Raw genomic sequence first — 20301 nt, 5'->3', positions numbered from 1 at the left:
TATACATTAGACTGTCATATCAAAATGTTCAAAACAAAACGCCAACCTGAAAATATAATCCACATATAGACAACCTTTTGAACACCCTGATAATATTTTCAAGTAAGCAAAGAAAGACACCTCTTATATGATCCTAAAAAGCATAATGAATAAATTTTATAGTGGAAAAGGTTTATAGTTTAGATTGATTAGTTTGATTAGGTTTCACTCACTGGGCAGGATGATCTAGTCTTGAAGCTTCTAATGTCCTTCTAAATAAAATCATTAGTATGAACTTCAAGGAGGAGTGAGAGATTAAAATATCCCCATATGACTGACAGCTTGTCATGTCGACCTTGTTCTTGATTACCTAATGTCATCTTGTCATTGCCTACATTAAAGAATACGTCGAAATCAACACAATTTATTAACCACTTAGAAAAATCTTCAACAAATACAGGATCAGGAACTAGACCAAAGAGGAGGATATTCTAAATAAATATCCATATAATAGAAGACAAAGGTCAACGATAACAGCTCAGTGGAAAATGTAGAGTTTTTTAAAGTATGGAGGACATTACGTTAGTCATTCCCAACGTCCCTTTTTACACGTGCTTCTTCTATTGAGATATAATTTACATTAATTTCTTCTCATAACTGCAAAACAGCGTTACTACAGAAAATGGATGTTAATTACTCTTTCTCGTGAACTGTCAAACTATTACCTACTCAAAACATATTTATTTAATCGCAAATTAGAATAGAGCGAATTCTATAAAATTACGTTTTTAAAAAAAATATTCTTGAACTAGTGTTTCGGTCTATCCGACTAACCTACACTATAGGCAAATGTTTACTTAGACTGATCTTCTTTGTTAAGAAACCATCTATTCAACTGCTTACCACATAACTCGATGTTTTTTTTACTAAACGTTGCTATCACTAACACCATCTCATGGTAGGTTCAAGAAACAGAATTTCACTATGCGATGAGATTTGAAGTACATTCGCAGTCGAAAACATCTGTTTTATAATATCCTCGGAGAACGTTGAACCTATGATGTAAAACACAATTATATGAACTTTCGTTTCTGTGAACTTTGCGTTATACTCATTGAGTACCTTCAACGCAATCGGTTGACCACAAGATTTTAGTCGCTGAAAAATTCCCATTATATTAATCGTGTTTTCATATAATGGGAATCTTTCAGCGATTATGATGTAAACTTATTACAGTGAAATGAAATTTTTTTAGAAAGATACACGTCACCTGGTGTATTTATAACTACACCTATATCAGCACAATTTCTAGCTTGTGACTTGGGAACAACAAAGATCATCAATGCTGTCTAAAGTGAAAGTAGAGTTTACCTAAACACTCAGTCGAAAACTTAAGATATGGATTAGAATTCTGAATAGTAATCTTTTTGATTCCTAAAATACAGATTTATCGAAATTTTGTGCTTAAATGTTTAAACCAGCTAGAAATTTTTATTTTTGCATACAGTTACACTACATAGATATTTCGACTTGGTTTGCGATCGTCCCAATAACTTTCAGTAGTCTTGGAATACTAATTACTGGTGGAGTTATACTTACATGGGTTTTCTACTCTGATACACCCTTGATTCGTGCTACAGGACGTGAACTGGCTTATGTACAGTTAGCTGGATGTTTAGTTTGCTATTCATGTGCATTTATTCTGATTGCAAGACCGTCAGTTTTCACATGTTCACTGCAGCGAATCCTAATTGGTCTTGGTTTTGCAATGATGTATGCTTCATTATTAACAAAAACCAATCGTATAGCAAGAATATTTGATGCAGCAAAACGTACTACTAAACGTCCTGTATATATTTCACCAAGATCACAACTTGCTATTTCGGGATCATTAATTGCACTACAATTATCACTATCAGCTATATGGTTTGGCTTTGATTCGCCCGATACACGAATTGATGAAATTAGACCTGGTTATCTTGTTTTACGATGTGCAATGAAAGATAAAAGTTTTTTAATCTCCCTGGCTTACAATATGATTTTAATTATTGTTTGTACAGCATATGCTGTAAAAACACGACAGATTCCAGAAAATTTTAATGAATCAAAATTTATTGGTTTCACTATGTATACAACATGTATTATATGGTTGGCATTTTTACCAATGTATTACGCTACAATTAGCAATCATCAAGTAAGTATTCCATTGAATATAAACGTTACAATTCATATGTTAACAGTCGATATACCAGAAGGGATCAGTAAGAGTTTGAATATCAAGTTGTATATTAAAATAATGTTAACAACAATACGCTTAGTACGTAAACGTAAACCTTGCGTAATTTTTAAAACTTGTGATGATCGCTAAAATGATTTATTCGTTAGCGGAGAAATTATGACCTCAGTCTAGTGTTTCACTTCATAAAATAGTCACAAAAGTAAGTTTCTTCAAATATCCTTTTGTGTTGAAATAAAAACTCTCAATACCTAATCACATATTAAGTTTTGAAAATCTGTTTTCCTCAATCATTGCAAGCTTCCACGGCGGTTACAATCAGTTAAAAAATCGTTACAAATTAAGTGAATTAAATTGTCCAACCAATATGCATATTCATTTATACAGATAAAACTATGTTTACCTAATAATTTAAAACACTGAGACACATCAATGAAGAATACTTCTTTTCACTGAAATCTCTTTATTTTCTACACTTATATATTAAAATTAATAATCCGAAAATGGTCAGGGTTAACGTCATTTAAAATTATGGCATGTGAATGAAGAATTGTTTGTAAAATAGAATAAAATTTTTAATATCGGAATGGCTAACATATAATGGTAACTACCATAAGTTTTATAAGTTAAATGAAATTATGCAGTTCATAACTAGAATATATATATGCAACATAAAGTTTTCCATGGTGGTCTAACTTCAATTGACTCATGATCTCAACTACTGAAATTACTATAATGTCCACAAAAACCCCTTCTGATACAAATAATTATGTGTTTGCAAACCAGATTCAATATTTGTTAGAAGAACTGATGTACAGTAATGTTAATTCAGCAAGGAATAATAAAGTGAGGTGAATGCTAAACATTAATAATGATCCTAAAAGAATAATTATCATATTGACATGTTAATGATACAAAGAAATGTGAATATGATCAAGTTATAGTCATCGAAAAATACATAACCTTAGGGGCATCAATCGAATTAGGTCACTTTATATGTAATTAACATTATTTTTGATTTATCGGCCCAGAGATTGGCCAAGGTAGGAGAAGAGGTGGCACATAAATCTTTTGCACACATAACTCCAGTTTCTTAATTTGAATAGCCGTTATTTCCAGCGACTGAAGGACTTTGAATCTGATCGACTTTGGTATATCCTTCATTCATGCATCACTGTTTTAGTATGGCGAGGATTTTTAAACACTTATAGATTTTCAGTCAAAGAGAAATACAAAAAGCTAAGAAAAAATAATCGGACAATCTGAAATTTGTTTACGAAGCACGATGAACAACTTTTTTTAAAGTGAGATGACTTATAATACAAATAATGTTTCGTGTTATAGACCTACTAGTGTCACAATTCCCAGAGTAAATGGCTCATGGTATGTATTACTGGCCAAAAAAAATTTATAAATCATCCATGCTAAACGTCACAACAAGTCATAAAGCACAATTAATATAATCGACGAACTTGATTAACATCTTTATTTTCGTACGGTAAATCAGGATTCATGATGTGAACGCTTCGACCACTGGGATAGCATAACAACAAGGTTTAGAACTTCATTTTTGTATTGCAGTATTTTTCTCACCTGCGTAATCCTCCAAATGATTAGTTACATACTAATTGCCGTGATTCACACAACCATATTGTCTTTTGCTCAATTTGTCCGAAGGTAAATCGCTAATGAGATAGACTTTGAACATGTAAACATGTCACATCATATCCGTGTCAATTCTCTATAGTTACATGTGTTTTTTCACTTATTTATATCAATGAAAATTAGCAAATAGTTTATATAAATCAAGCATATACATGTAACTATTCTTATAGTCATTACTGTTATCATGAATACACCAACACATTTACTTGAATGTGAGGAAAAACCTTAATTTTTCTTTCATTTTTATTTTTCCACTGAAAGTAATCTTTGCTGACTTTTTTCTACCTAAAAATATCTCACTAATATTTCTCGCGTAGCTTATACACCTTTTATATTGTCTGGAATGAATTAAATCTCCAGAATTTTAACATTTATCTTACATGAAGTTAACTTCAAACAAAGCAGTCCCTTCTAACACAACATGAAAATGAATCAGTGTGCTATTTGAACAGCAAAACAATAAATTTCATATGCAGAATAAACTTAAGAAAAAAATAAACGGGATTATGTATGCGGTACTGGAAAATCATAAATATCTTAGTTTACTAAATATTTAACAGTATCAAAAGTAGTCAGTTGACTTTATGGTTAAAATACAGGTGGATGATTTTGATAGATCTTTGTGCTCTGAAGTGGATGGTTTGGTCGTGGACCTTTCATCACTATTCTGAATGACATCATCAGCACAAACTTCTGATAGAAGACTTCCAGTTCAGAGAATAGAGCTTCATCAAAAAAGTTAACGTCTTTCAAGAGTTTGATTACATGTTATATAAAAGAAGACTAAGATTTGCATAACTATGCATTCTTTCACTTATGCATACTGATCGGTCACGGTTACAGTCAATATTTTTACTTTACGCATAAAATTACCGTTTCACTAAAAAATCAGCAGCTTCGATATAATTCATACTTTTAAATGCAGTAATGGACTAATGATTGAAACATTTGGATCTTAGCCCTTGCTAACTAATTAAAAAAATTGCTACATTAAATTCAATTGAACAAACGAGTACAGTAAACTGTATTTACCTTTACACAACCGAATCCCTGTTGACTAATTATCAGAAAATAGGCCAAGCATAAACAAATCACTATCTGAGCAATATAACTGTTGCCTGCACCCAACAGCCATAATATAAAATGAACAATATTAGAGATTAATTTCTATCCATCCCCATGTTGATCTATGACTAATAAAGGTCAGTTAGTAACTAATATGTTATGACTGCCAATACTACTGGTAGTAATTAAAACACTTGTAAATATTATCTAAATAATTGCCAGATTTTCTGACTGCAATCTATAAATTTCATATCCCTAATTACTCTATATGCATAAAATTGTTTTTGTGCATTCCATTATACTTATTATGACATTTATAACGTACACGTATTCCAAAACAGCTGAAATGACCTTTGAGAGCAGTTGCATAAAAATAAAAGCACAATGAATTGACATGAAATAAAAAATGACATTTGAATCAACAGCAGGACATTTGTACAATACTAACTAGAGTGTACCATACAACTGTAACTTGGGTCAGTATATTTTTTCAACGAGAATCTGGTATTAACAGCACGGCATGCCCCGAATGACCGTTCATATATATATATCCCTCTTATAATTTGCAATAAACTGAGACAGGCTAAATTGAACAAATCATTAGTTATTCTAACTGATATATATCAAAACAGTACGTCAAATCGTAAAATAGAAATATAAATAGAATGGCCATTAACAAAGGAAACTAATAACATCATCTTTCATAAGGCAGTTATAACATAAGAAAATAATCAAGTTTTCCATTTATGAAACTGTTAAACAATTGTATGAAGCATATATTTTGTTCATCTGAATGATAGTCTACCGTTTTTCAAAAATGAAAAATGACTTGGCTTCGTGTTATTAGTTGGATCTCAACGAAGGAATAAATCTCGAACAGTTGAATTACAGTTTTTATTAGTCATTTTTGTTATTTCTTATCGGCCTACTCAAACTTTTTAACTTCTACCGATAATTTTATATTAAACAGATCAATAGCCATTTGAAAATGGGTGATAAGAGAAGTTTGTTTGGTATATGAATAATATTTAACCAAGAATATTTGATTACTAGACCAGTTGCTTTCAATAAACATTTAATAAAAAACACCGTTAATTTATATGATTGCTCAAATAACATTCATATTTATTATTACCTTTCTACCCATTGCACGCCTTATTTAAAACTATCAAGTCCGACCATGGCATTGATAAACATAAATTCATATTTAGTTTTAAGAGTATTCTTAATTTGCGTAAAACAATTGACGCAACAAGCATGGAGGATATATTAATGTGGTCATCTTTGCTTTATCCAAAACGGATTTCAGTTAGGACTAATGTTTATGCAGAATTCGAAGTGATACTCTTGCTATCAAAGTTGGATTGATATTTATTACATTTTAGAGTTTGACAGGGTATATTTGCTCGGAAAAATATTGTCCTTAACTAGAATTTTTCTGTTAAAAATACTAAGAGCCAAGAGCAATACTGTATAAGAATTCAAGGATAACAGGAAAGGTTATAATGCAAATAATGATAAATGTTATTGAAACAATTTGCATGGCAATTCTATTAGAGCACCCAGATCCTCAGCTACAGATGTTCACAACTACTGAAATATTCTTCCTATAGTAAATCACTAGACTATCAAGAGCCATATGACAAAACAAGGAGTACAACTATCATATTGCCAACAACAACATGGGGTCATGATAGGTATAACAATTTTAGGTTTTCACACTAAACATTTTGCAATTCCTGTTTTACGTTGGTTTGGGTGAATGAAATACATTTCCCACCGACGATGATGACCATTATTTTGCATATTTTTTAATCATCAACCTCTATGAGAAATAATCAGTGTTCGAGTGATCACATGAAGAAGACAAACTCTGGTGATAATGATTGATTTTATCCCCTCACTAATAACACAACGACCATTTAACCAAATATACTGGTTAAAACATCAGTTTTACTAACGCATGTCATAAATAACCCAGATACAGGAAACAAAAAAATGGGTATAACAGAATAACTACAAAACGCATACTGCATTTTATACTTGGCGAAGTTCACACTGAATCGATTCATTGAATATTCTAATCAAATATATCAAAGTGAAATAAATTTCACACTGAATTGAAAATAGAAGTAATGCTGTATAAGAATCTCACTGTATTAGGGTATGATCTCGTATTTTGTTCCATTTTAATAGTCAATAATCTAATTTACATATTAAACAATATTGTACTTAAATCAACATTTTTTTGTCTGATAATATATTGAAATAATTTTAAAAATTGTTTGTTGTTCTATACAAGAAAGATGTTTTGTGAAATTTAAGTTTACATAAAAACTCACTGAAACATTGTTGATTTCTTCAGGATTTTAAACTTCAATAATCAATAGTAAAAAGAATATGTTCCCTTGGTTATATAATCACTAACTGTTCAAATATATTTATTTACTGTTCCATATTAAAGTTTATTGTTAATCGTTATTACTTATTCATAAATCAATACTGAATACAAAAGATAAGATTATTACTATTTTAAAACTCATCAATTATCTGACTGTTACAATTAGATAGACATTAATAATAAATATGTTACTAGTATTACATCCGAATATTTGTGATAAATTTATTTTAATGAATTAATGTACTCTTCCTTATCTTTAATATAAAATATGAATTGATTTGATTCTAACGCTATTACTAATGGAGATACAAATACTACTACTGATAATAATACTAGTACTATAGTTATAATATTTCCAATTTCTTGGGAAATGATTTATTTTTAATTACAAAAAAATATTATTGACGATATTAAATCATACCATAACTTATCACTAGATGATCATTACAAGTGTCAATTGAATTCTCGTTACATATAATTAATTGATAATAAATGTATTCAATCGATAAAATGTTTTTTTTCCTTTTTCACTATTCATACAAACCATTAAGAGATTTTTGTAAATTATAATTGATCAGGATATATAGCCATTTCATGAACATAATGTTGTGTCTGGTAATGGTTATTCCTAGACTGATGAATAAATAAATGAGATTATATCTACGACTTGAACTTGAATTTGTTATGAATCCAAGTTGTTGTTTTTTATTTTGCTGAAAATATTAAACAGCTAAATAGGTTGTTCGAAGGACTTTATGTATAATTAGAACCATGTTACAGACACTTTATCACTAAATTCACTTGATATTATCTACTTGAATCTTTCCATTGATGTTTAGGACTGCAATTTATCAGTTTCTTATTGGCATATATGAATACTGTACGTATTGTCTCGATATTTCCTTCATTCGCAAACATTCTAAGCAATGATGGATAGTGGCTAACACTGGAACCCAGGACGCGCGTTAAGTGGATAGCGTGATGGCGTTTGAAGCGAATGGTACTGAGTTCGAGTCCCAGAGTGAACATCAACTCTGAGATGCAGGTACATCCAGCTGACGAGTCATAAAAAGGACGAAACGCGCGGCCTGGATTCCACTGCTAGCCACTATCCATCTTTGTTTATAATTCTATATTAGTAGTTTAGATATACGATTAAAAAAACGTTTTTATTCATCTAAAGCGAACGTAGATTAATGCATTCAAAAGTGTCAAAGAAACTACTCAAACGTTTTGTGAAATTCTTAAAGATCGAAACGCTTATCTTTGGTTTTAAATAAATTAAAAAATACCTATAATGTCTTACACTGAATATGTATATTTTATGAACCAGAGACACAAAACTGTTAGTTCTACAATACTTTACTTGGAAGTTATTATAATTTCCTGATGGTAAAATGTAATTTAACATGACATATATCTTACTCTAATGAATAGATTGCTAAAATTTATCATTCTAATTTGATACAATCATTTTTAAAAGTTTGTTTTTTTTCTTGAAAAAGAAAGGAAAGGAATTCCTTAGTGAATCACTAATAAAATGAAATTATTCATTTTCCTCTTGATTATTTTGGTCGTTCTCAATTAAATTGTACAAATCATAATGAATTAATTTTACACAACGATAAGTTTGTTGGCAACAAGTTAATAAACGTAAAGAAATTTGCATAAGAATGATAAATAGTTAATTTATTAAATTTTTAAGTAATGAACCTCTTAAAACACTTAACCAAGTAGCATTTAAATGATTTATTTTGTACAAATTTATATTCATCTAATTTATTATTCCATAGAGTATATGTAATGGTATAGTTTCATCTACTATGTTCTTACTTATATATACTTTAATTTTATGGTAACTAGTTACAATTCATCTTGATTTTTTATTGTTATTACCAGTTGGATTTGAACAGTTCATTTCATAGGTTCATTAGCATTCGATTCAAAATATTCAGGAAACATTATCTTGTATAATTATAATGGGGACAACAACTGATTTGAGTCCCAGAGTGAACATCAACTCTGAGATACAGGTACATCCAGCTGACGAGTCCCAAATAGGACGAAACGCGCGTTCTGGATTCCATTGCTAGCTACTATCCATCATTGCTTACAAAAAGCTTGTGAATTAAGGTAATATCGAGGCATACGCAGAGTATGCACATATGCCAATAACAGACTGATGGATTGCAGTCTTGCACCTCAATGGGAAGATACAAGCCAAACAATACCAAGTGAATACTATCTTATGTTTAATATTAATGCTGGGATTTTTCATTTGACATGAAATAGCAATATATATTTTATTAGTTTCAATCACTAATAGTTCATTAGTTGAGTAAAATTAACTATAAACTTCAACACTTATGACCCAATTAATATATTGATTATTAAAACTCTGATATTTAATGCTTAACTGATCTGAATCGATGATCCTTTATCACCATAGTTACCCTATCATCTCTGTTTATATAATTTCAGAGCATATAAACTTATGTCAATTTATATTATGTCTTTGATTGTATTTCTGTTATCAAATAATCAATAAAAAAATGTTGAAATTTGTCCTTATTCGATTAATAAGATGTTCATTTACTTACCAACACTATTTTTTTATACTCTCTAAGTAAAATTCAACTATAACCATGCCATTCCATAGTAATCTCTTTAAATACAGTGTTGTTTAGAGTTACTCATTTTAACAATTTCCTTTTATAACTAAAACTGAATCGGGCGGAACTTACCCATCCCAAACTCTCTATAGTAATCAATACAAAGTGATTAATTTAGTTAATTCCTTCATCAACAGATAACTAACTGCTATGTTATTCATTTTGTGAAAAAGAGAACTAAAGTTTTAATTGATTAAAAATTCATTTATTTTGAAGCAAAATAAAAACTTATGATAACTGTCCACTGCTTGCTTAAAATACAATCAGTCAACTACATCTGAACATTAAGTGGGAATAAAACTGATGATCAGATAAAACTAACTGTCCACCACAAATTATTAAATGTTACATTACAGTAGTATACATTGAAATAATACCAATCAATTTATCTATATTGTCCCAAACTGAGTTTTATCAAAAATTAACCTTGAAATCTTAAAACTCTGTTTTGTTTTACAGTAGACGTTGTTTTTTTTCAAAGGAAATCTATTTCCACATTCTGTACAGATTGTTAAATCATTCATCCATTGAGAGAATTCATATCAAACTTATTTAGTCTCTATCTTATCACTAATATATGTAATCAAATTTTAAAATACTACTTATATAATGAATAAATCATAACCTACACATTGATTATAGAAGTCAATCAGGTTTTAATAAATTATACATCAATTTTGAATGAAAATTTCACAATCATAAAAACAATTATTTCAACTATTTTACAGAGAGAATGACAAATGCATTACAATGTAATTCATTAGATTGTTATTTACTTCTTATTTTATTTAAACACATAAACATTGGTACATGGAGGCACCAAATACATATGCGCCAAATAAATCATTCGATTTGTGTGAGGGCAGGGTTACTGCCTGGGTTCCCAGACAGAAGCAGGTGTTCTTCTTAGGAAACCACACTCTGAGCCTTGGACCTAAAGGTCTAGCCCACAAGGCGGTGGAGCATCGTGAGGAGATGCAGTCCCATGGTAGCCGGTGACCAAGAAATTGATTCATACGCCACTTGTTCCCGCAGGATACTGGAGCCCATGTGCACCATTGGTTTCAGATCCGGTTAAAGCGCTGGACATTCGCTCTTCGTTCTCTCGATTTCGTTAACAACACCCCCGCCACGAGAAGGCAGTGAGTAGGACTCCCCTGGCAGAGGCTGTGTACGCGTAGCCGTGTGAGGGCATTTCGAGAAGGAGGGCGGGTTCACCTCACTCTCGGCCGTACCAGGACATTTGGGGGCAATTCATTTGATTACACACAAATAAATGATAATAGATCAATTCATTAAAGTATCATAAATAACATTTTAAAAAAAGACTAACGTTACAAAACGATTTTGTTATCACTTTTTCATCATACTACTGATATGTTTGTTATAAAAATTATCAGAAAATTAGTTTGCATACTAACATTATAGAAGTTGACATTTAAAATTTATTGTTTATGATATATATAACAATTTATTTTTGTCAGCTCCTTTTACTCTTATTTTACCTGTTGTTTAATATAGATTCAAATAGCAACTCTATGTATATCTATCAATTTGAGTGCAAGTGTTATGCTGTGTTGTTTATTCTTTCCTAAATTATATATTATATACTTACGTCCAGAAAAAAATGTACGACGTTTAACAATGAATAATATGACAGCTAAACAAAAATTTGCTAATTTAGTCAAAGAAAAATCATCAATAAATGTGTGTGTATCAAGTTATGCATCAGATAATACAAGTTTAACTGTAAGTAGTAGCACAAAAACTGGTCTACAAACAGATTCAGACAAAGGAATACTAACTAGTCCAGGTAATCCAACACAATCTACGGTGACGAGTTCCAATTGTTTAAAACTAGGTAAGGTTGTAATATTATTTGCTTTAACAATATGTATATATATAACCGTAATTTGTGTATTGTTAAATTGCTATTTAGTAATTATGATTGGAACAAAAAATATGTTGTTATATTAACTGATAAAGTTATATAAAGAGAAAAACGTTTATCGCTTATGTATGAATTGTACTACCTCATGCTTTTGAGTATAATTTTAATGGGTTTTTCTGAATAGGGCAGTGAACTCCACATAATTAAAGGACCTAGCGGAGAGATAAGAATATCATTTAAATTCTTCTCCTCAGCTAATATTCTATCGAGCCAGCTTGAGTCTGTTAATTTTCGTGCCTGAGATAATGAGTGTTTAATGGTCACACAACAATAAGTTCCTATATTATCGAGTGTACTTAACTTCACATTGTAAAAGATTAATTTTGACTTAACTGGTTCAACAAACATGTTGTTCACTATAGTGACGAATATCAAATGTTTTGTTCTTGATTTGAATGTCTTGTCTGTCCTTACAAATACATCCTACTAATCATTTTAATAAGAAAGCATTTTATCATAAAAAATTCAATGCACAACGTCTAATTCATTTATTTTTCTGGCTCTTAATAAAGCAAAATTTGTAATTAATTTGTCTATCCACATTGATGACCAAACAAGACGATACTTATTACACTTGAGTAAATGTATTTTAATGTAAAATGTTGATTTAAGGTACAAATGTAATATTCGGTGACTTGGTTTTATTACAGGCATAGTAAAATTTATAGCTACTTTTATTATAATATAAAATAGTATTGAAAAGCTTCCCAAACTAATTGAATACCACAAATGAATGAATATTCTGTCAAATAAATACTGAAGTATAATTTTTTTTCTTACAACAATAGAGAATAACTAAGCAAGGCTTCATAATTTAACAAAATGATATCGCAATGCTTCATCGTTGAAAATGCTTTAACTTTAAAAAAAAAACACATCTGAGTCCTCAGTACTAAGATTTTTAGATTTTTATATCAGCCCAATGGTTATTCAAAATTTCCAAAGCTTGTAACTCTTTGGTCAATCGGTTTTCATTCCTTTCAATCAATCACAAGTACTTCATCAACGTTACCACCCTCAAATTTTTATCTAAAATATTTTGTTATCACTGACTCGTGATTTGCAGTTTTCACTAAATAGACTTACACCCCTCAACTTTAAAATTTATAATTTCTGCAACAGTTGAAATTACTCATGTCCAATAATTTATTTTAATGATTGTCATTACCCGTCGACGCATATTTCAGTTAAGTAAATATTGTTCTGTAGCAGTCAAGTATATCCTTAGTTTTTATTACTCATTACTACCAAGAGTCATTTGCTTTGAAATAAAATCATTTAACAATAATATTTCGGTCCAAAATACCACACTTAAAATTAAACCAAGAAATTAAAAGGATCTGTATACGACTTATTTTGCTTGGGGTAACCTTTTCAAACACGTGTCATTATACTATCAAATCAGTCTTAGTGAAATTATGGTCAAAATAAATAAATTCCATTTTTACTTCATTTGTGTCTGGAATATACAATAATACACTCAGTACAATAATAAAGTATAAATATTTCCATTCAGAAAGAAGTGAAAATAAAACACAAGACAATCAGCTGTGTAAGGTGTAAGAAAATGAATAATTTCTGGCAACGGTTATATATATATATATATATATATATATATACGTTCCCTTGATTAATAGTTAAATAAAAGTAGGGCACATTAACGTCATACTGAGTCACAACAGTGAGCATTTCAACTAATTTATTAATGATCACTTCATTTTTTCAAATAAAATTAATAATCTATTAAAAACGCTTGAAAGTTATATCATTCACAAAAATTGGATTGGCAAACAATAAAAGAAACTAACTACAAAATACCTAAATATAAAGAATATGAAGATAAAGTAGAATATTAAGTAAATCTAAAATGACATTATATTATGTTATTCTTCTATTTCTTACATTGAAAAAGCACTACTCAACCAAATCTTACACATCAAAATACCTTAGACAGTGGATTTACACAATTATATCACATTTATAGTGTTACATGGTAACAATATTGTTGTGTCCATATTCTTAACTTTAATATTTAAATATCAGTAGTTTATCGAAGTACAAGATATTAATCCTTTATCCATTTTCATATTAAAAAACAAAGAAAATACTTGCGAACAATGCTTGGTCTGATTACAAAAAAAAACATTTATCATCCATATTGAACAAAACACAATTACTAATTTATATTTTAATTATTTCACAGTCAATTTTAAAGAATTTTTAAAGATTTTGTTTTCACAAGTTTACTCATTTCTGGACACCAAAAGTGAACACCAACGAAAAGGAAGATTTTAAAATAATCAAAAACAAAACAACAAAAAAAACACAATCACTTATCAATATAAACAACATTAAATAAAACACTAGAAAGTCTCTCTCTTTTCTTTCTTTTTATTTTCTTCAATTTTTTGATAAATACATGATAACAAATTCAGGTGACAGTTAATTAGTTAAAGTAACTAAGAATTACCGGTCAATCGAAAAATGAAAAGAACTAAATGAATTTGTTTTTCTAATAAAAACAAAACAACTTTCTATCATTTTTGTTTGTTCAATCATTAATTATTGACTTTTATGTATACTTTTTTTCTTTTTTCTTGATTGTAACTATCATGTTGATTTCGCACTTGTATTAAATAAAAATTGATTGGGTTTAATTGAGTCTGTTGTGAGATAGTAACTCATTAAAGACAATGGTAGATGTGTTACTCACTTTCGTGGATTAGTTGAAGTTAGATATTAACACTATTGGATGCAAGTTCAGTGGTCTAGCGGTTAAGAGTTCACGCGAGAAACTGATAGATCCTGGGTTCGAATCTCGCCTCGCCGGATAAAAGGTGCGCACTGCTGAAGGGTCCCTGAATAGAATGAAATGGCTCCCAGGTTTTTCATGGTGGTCTAGCTTCGATTTACTCATGATCTCAATTATTGAAAAATTGATTTATTCATATGAAACACTAACATTAGTGCTATTGTATTTGAAAATTAGAAAGTTTTAGATAAATATTTCAGTTATTTGTTATCACTGCTTACTACTCGAACATTCAAAATAAACTAAAAAAATAAAATACTTGGAACAGCAGCAGAAATTAATCGAATTACAAGTATTGAATTAACGAAGAAGAATGTATTTGTGTTGAATGTACATTAAATAATTTGAATAATTGATTATATTTCATTGTAAAAGATGGAACAGATTGTTGAGTGAAACGTTGAATTTACATCGAATTGATTCGCTGAGATTTTACAAATACATTCTTGCTTCTTAATGTCTTACATCAACTTGGTACCCATAAACTATGAAACTATTCATTCAAATTTAGACGAACATTCATATATTTACAAGTAATACTCTAATTAGAATTTATTAAAGTCATTCAATTATCAGCATTATTATCAGTGTAGATTATTAGGTTTTTGATTGAGATCATGAAATGATTGATGTTAGACCACGATTGAAAACCTTAAAACACTGAACGGCCGTTTTGTCGTGGGACTCCTCAGAAGTGCGCATACACAACCCCGCTCGCAGGATTCTAACCCAGGGCCTTCAGTCTCGTGCACGAACACTTAACTTCAGCATTATTATTTGTTGCCTCATTACTCTACTAAAAATCCACACTTTTATCACGAAGATGATTGTGTGGATATTTTCCTGTCAGTATTTATCCACCATATATATCATACGGTACAAAAGTCATTTCAGAATGAGTGTACCATCACTAAGCTTTAAATAAGCCAAAATTTACGTCAATTCACTAAGTATACATAATTTCTTTACAGATTTTGAATTTGGTAGTTCAACATCATAGTAAGTTACTTTCGCCAGTTCATCATTATATGCATGCTATGAGAATGAAGTGCATGCCACTGTTTCCTTCTTTTACAAAGATGCCTTTACTTTGTCAATAATTAACATAAAAACAAATGAAAGTTGTTTGATTTTCAACAGAGAAATAGGTAGTATTTTAATTTGCCTTCTGGCAGAGTAGTCAGCTATTTTATCTCATGATAATCTCATTATGAGATCCGAAAGCTTGTATTTCACTATTTTCCTATAGACTGTCAACATCCAAAAAATGGAAAGTGTTACATCTAACAAAATACTCATACATACTATTTCAATATTTAATTATAAAGTGTATCATAAACTGTCTTTCAAAGTAAGATGAGCAATAGTTCATTGTAAGTACACTCCGTTAACGATTTTTGAAATTCACTGAAAATTGTTACTAAAATTATGATCAACCAGTGACTGGGAACAAATAGCAGAGGTCTTCTCAAAATATAAACCAACATTTTTTTCAAATTGATCAATAACAGTAAACTTAGACTTAAGTGTACAAATAGTGGGGATAGTCAAAATAACGCTGTGATTTTATATAATCAACAAAATTAGCCATTAGTATGCTGCTTTTAGGAACTTTATTAGCATGAAAAAAAACCTTTATTTTAATACTTTTGAAATAATTTTCATATTAATTCAAAAAATTAATGCGTTTGTTTTATAGATAATCAATTTTTTAATGAACCATCTCGTAGTAATTCATCAATTACTCAATCAGTTCAAGTCATATGTAATCCTATAGTCAGTGATTACATTGCCTCAGTGACGACAACAACAACGACACCGTCAATAATGAAAACATCAATAACATTAGCGGATGACAAACAATCCTCAACTTATGTTAATGCTTTATTTATCAATTATCTTAATCAAAAACAAAATGATTATTTATCTAATAAATCTTGTAATAATTTCCCTACACCTACACCATTATTATTAGACAATATACCAAATCGTTTATCACTTATTAATTCAGTTTATTGTGATGAAGATAATGTGACCACTGAAGATGAAGATAATTATACAATAAGTGCAAAAACATCATTTTCTACAATTAATTCTAATAAAAATAAAATGTCTACTATAAAAATGAATAATTTTATTACTGATCATTATAATTCTACTACTATTCATTCTAATGCAATGAAAATCAATAAAACGGAACAATATTCTCAAGGTCAAAATTCAGAATTCAATCAATTATCAAATGAATATAATCATAATCAATTCAATAAAATATCAATATTAAATAATAATAATAATATATCTAAATATATTCCATCACAATTTACTAATCGTAATCTAACATCATTTTCACCAACTATATCACTTGGTTCAATTGAATCACCTAATTTAAGTGTACCAAGTTCTGATTTATATAATCATAGTTATTGTGATGATACAATAATACAAAATAGTGAAAATAATGATAGTTCATATCGTGATAATGAATCATTATTTGTACGTATTAATAAACAAAAGAAAACAAATTCACGTAATATTGATTATACAAAACAAACAGTTACTGCATTATAATAATTTATATGGCTTTTTTTATTATATTCAATATTATATTATTATTTTGTATGAATTAGTTGCTTCTGTAATACTTTTCTTTTCTTTTTATTATCTTTCTTGTAAGTAAATTTATCCGTCAATGTATATTTAGTTTATTCTTTTCCTTTTTTCTTTCTTTTCTTTTTTCTTTCAAGATATTTACTTTCTAATTGAGATTGAATGACGTAGTGTGTTTTTTTTTAAAAAGAAAAAAAACTTTATTGATTATATAAATAGATGTACAAATCAATATAAAGTGTATAAATGGTTTATTATTTAACATGAAATTGAGAACTATCAATTTGTTTATTATTATTAAATCTGAATGATATGATGGTTAAATTGTATTATGTAATTCGATTAGAAAGACAACAACAACAACAAAAAAGAGAGAAAGAAATGATGTAATATACTGACAAAGTCACTTTATTGATGTAAATGTAAAGAAAACAATCATGTAAATATGTTACAACAACAAATAACTATATTATTGATTGTTTAAATTGTTCATAGTTTATTATGATGATGATTAGAATACTAAGTTTTATTAAGGTAAACATATTTCTGATATTTCTCTTTGATAAATAAATTGAGTAACTATAGAATGTATTTAAAATTAACTCTTCATTGTCTAACGCTGTCCCTGTTAGAAGTGGTGTAATACAAGGTAGTGTCTTAGGTCCTTTGCTCTTTTTAGTGTATATAAATGATATTTGTGAAAGCTTTTGTGTCGATAAGCCCCTTCTATATGCAGATGATCTTAAAGTAGTATATTCATTTTCTCCACATGAGCTGAACAGTATGCAAAATTGCATCAGCATGGAGCTTAACAAGGTAGCACAGTGGTGCTTAAAATGGCAACTGGAGCTTAATACGGCTAAATGTGGATAGATATGCTTCGGCGATACATCACTCAACCTAGACATCACCATAAATGGAGAAGTGTTATCTAGGTTACATACAGTAGTAGACTTAGGACTTGGATATTCCCAAGACTTGTCGTTTACAGAACATATATTAAAACAGACCTCTAAGTCTCAACGTCTAATAGGTTACATAACTCGAAATCTTTACAACAATGAGTCACATATTCTAATGTACAAAGTTTGTGCTCGACCTCTTCTAGAATATTGCACGTTTATTCTTAGCAGTGCGCTCATAAAGGATAAATTAAGGCTGGAATCAGTACAGAGACGATTTACACTTCGTATTCTTGGGGCTGATTGTACCTTAACTTATAATTGTAGATGTAATGAACTTGGGCTAGACCCTTTATGGAGGAGGAGACTCAAACTAAATCCTATCTTTTTCTTCAAACTACTTAATAAACTATCGTTTACATCCAATCACGCGATTCAATATGCAGAAACTTCTCATTATGACATCCGTAATTCCTTGGCACTAGTGAAACAAACTCGTTCTAAATCATCTCTTTATATGAATTAATTCACCTGTAAATTTTCTAGACTCTGGAATAACCTACCACAGTTTATCCGTACGACAAAATCACTCCCATTATTCGTTCGCTGCATCGATGCATACTGCTCCTCTGAAAATGCATTGAATGTTCTAGCACCTGTAAGTGTATCTCATTCCACAAGTAGTATTATAGGATATTTAAATGTTCAGCCATTTTTATTAATGCATTCCCTAAGTAAAACCACCTACCTGCTGTCACTTTATGTTAACACCAACCCTAGCAACTTTAACTAATTTGAATAACACAAACAGTATATCACTGTGTCACATGACACACGCATTTAGGTAGACCTGATTGATATATTTTGGTAATTACTGCTTTCTTGTTCCGTGTTCTGTTTTTGTTTTAATTTCTCTAGTTGTAGATAATTATCATTAATTCGATCTGGCACACGAAATGACCTTATTTACACCGTTCATAAATCAACAGGTTGTCCATTTAAGAAAAAAATAATAGTTCCCGGTTGATGCATTGTATCGCTGTAATATATGTACTACCTAAACAATTACTGAACTGGTTTACTTAAAACTATCTTCTATCACATGTTTGTTCTCTACATCTAATGTTACTATTTATATCAAACTGATCATGTCTGTAAACTGGCATGAATTCTGTAATTATTATTTTCAGAATATAAATTATTATTTATTATATAATATGTTGTATTCATTTAATGTATCATTAAAGGGAATAAGTGATATTCATGTAATTAAAATCTACACAATTAATTATTTGCTATTCTTTTGATAAGTAGACATGGAATAACAAACATTCTGATAGATATGCAGAATATGCTTTTCTAAATGAATAAATATATATCTAATTGATATGCGATTCGTTTAAAGATCCCTATCATATTAAAAGATTCTTTTCGATAAATTCTCTTGAGGTTCTACAATTAAATATCCAAATTATTAATATGAAAAATGACCAGGTTAAGAGCAAAGTATAGCGTTTAAAGTATGTGAATTTAGGATTATCAAACAGAACGAAAATATTATGAATAGGGAACTTCTACTTTTTTTATTGAGATCATGAACCGATTGATATTAGACTGCCATTGAAAATCTGGAAGCACAGGATGGCCGTTCGTCTTGTTGTGCAACTCCTCAGTAGTGCGCATCCACGATCCCGCTCACAGGATTTGAACCCAGGACCTACCGGTCTCGTGCACGAACACCTAACCTTTAGGCCACAAAGCCGGCATCCAAAGGTATTAATGTCTAACCTCAACCAATCCACGAAATTGCGCACCCGTCTCCCGTTGTATTGAGGTCTTTACTCGACACGGATTTGCTCAGTGGCCTAGGGACTAAGCGTTCGCGTGCGAGAACGAAGGCTCCGGCTACGAATACTGCGGGCAGGATCGTGAATGGACACTACTGAGAAGTCCCACAAGAGGACGAAAGGGCCGTCCAGTATTTCCAGGCTTTCGATGGTGATCTAAC

The 20301-nt window shown here is 29.9% G+C and overlaps 1 protein-coding gene across 2 annotated transcripts in view; it reads left to right on the top strand.

Moving 5' to 3' along the window:
- The window catches only part of GRM3 (Metabotropic glutamate receptor 3), a gene marked incomplete at its 3' end in the record, with an annotated part of 76146 nt that extends 56710 nt beyond the window's left edge, over positions 1–19436 (top strand). Inside the window, exons 4-8 of one of the 2 annotated variants that reach the window (XM_051208806.1) lie at positions 1487–2173; positions 11540–11879; positions 15753–15780; positions 16481–17925; positions 19212–19436. In XM_051208806.1, the coding sequence (XP_051074209.1) occupies positions 1487–2173; positions 11540–11879; positions 15753–15780; position 16481 (1056 nt within the window). Of the gene's footprint in view, positions 1–1486; positions 2174–11539; positions 11880–15752; positions 15781–16480 lie in introns of both variants that reach the window. The other variant, XM_051208805.1, reaches the window with a different exon arrangement.
- Positions 19437–20301: the final 865 nt, after the last annotated feature.

This window comes from Schistosoma haematobium, chromosome 1 (genome assembly GCF_000699445.3).
Source record: "Schistosoma haematobium chromosome 1, whole genome shotgun sequence".
Lineage (NCBI taxonomy): Eukaryota > Metazoa > Platyhelminthes > Trematoda > Strigeidida > Schistosomatidae > Schistosoma > Schistosoma haematobium.
This window is presented reverse-complemented; position numbering and strand designations above follow the sequence as displayed.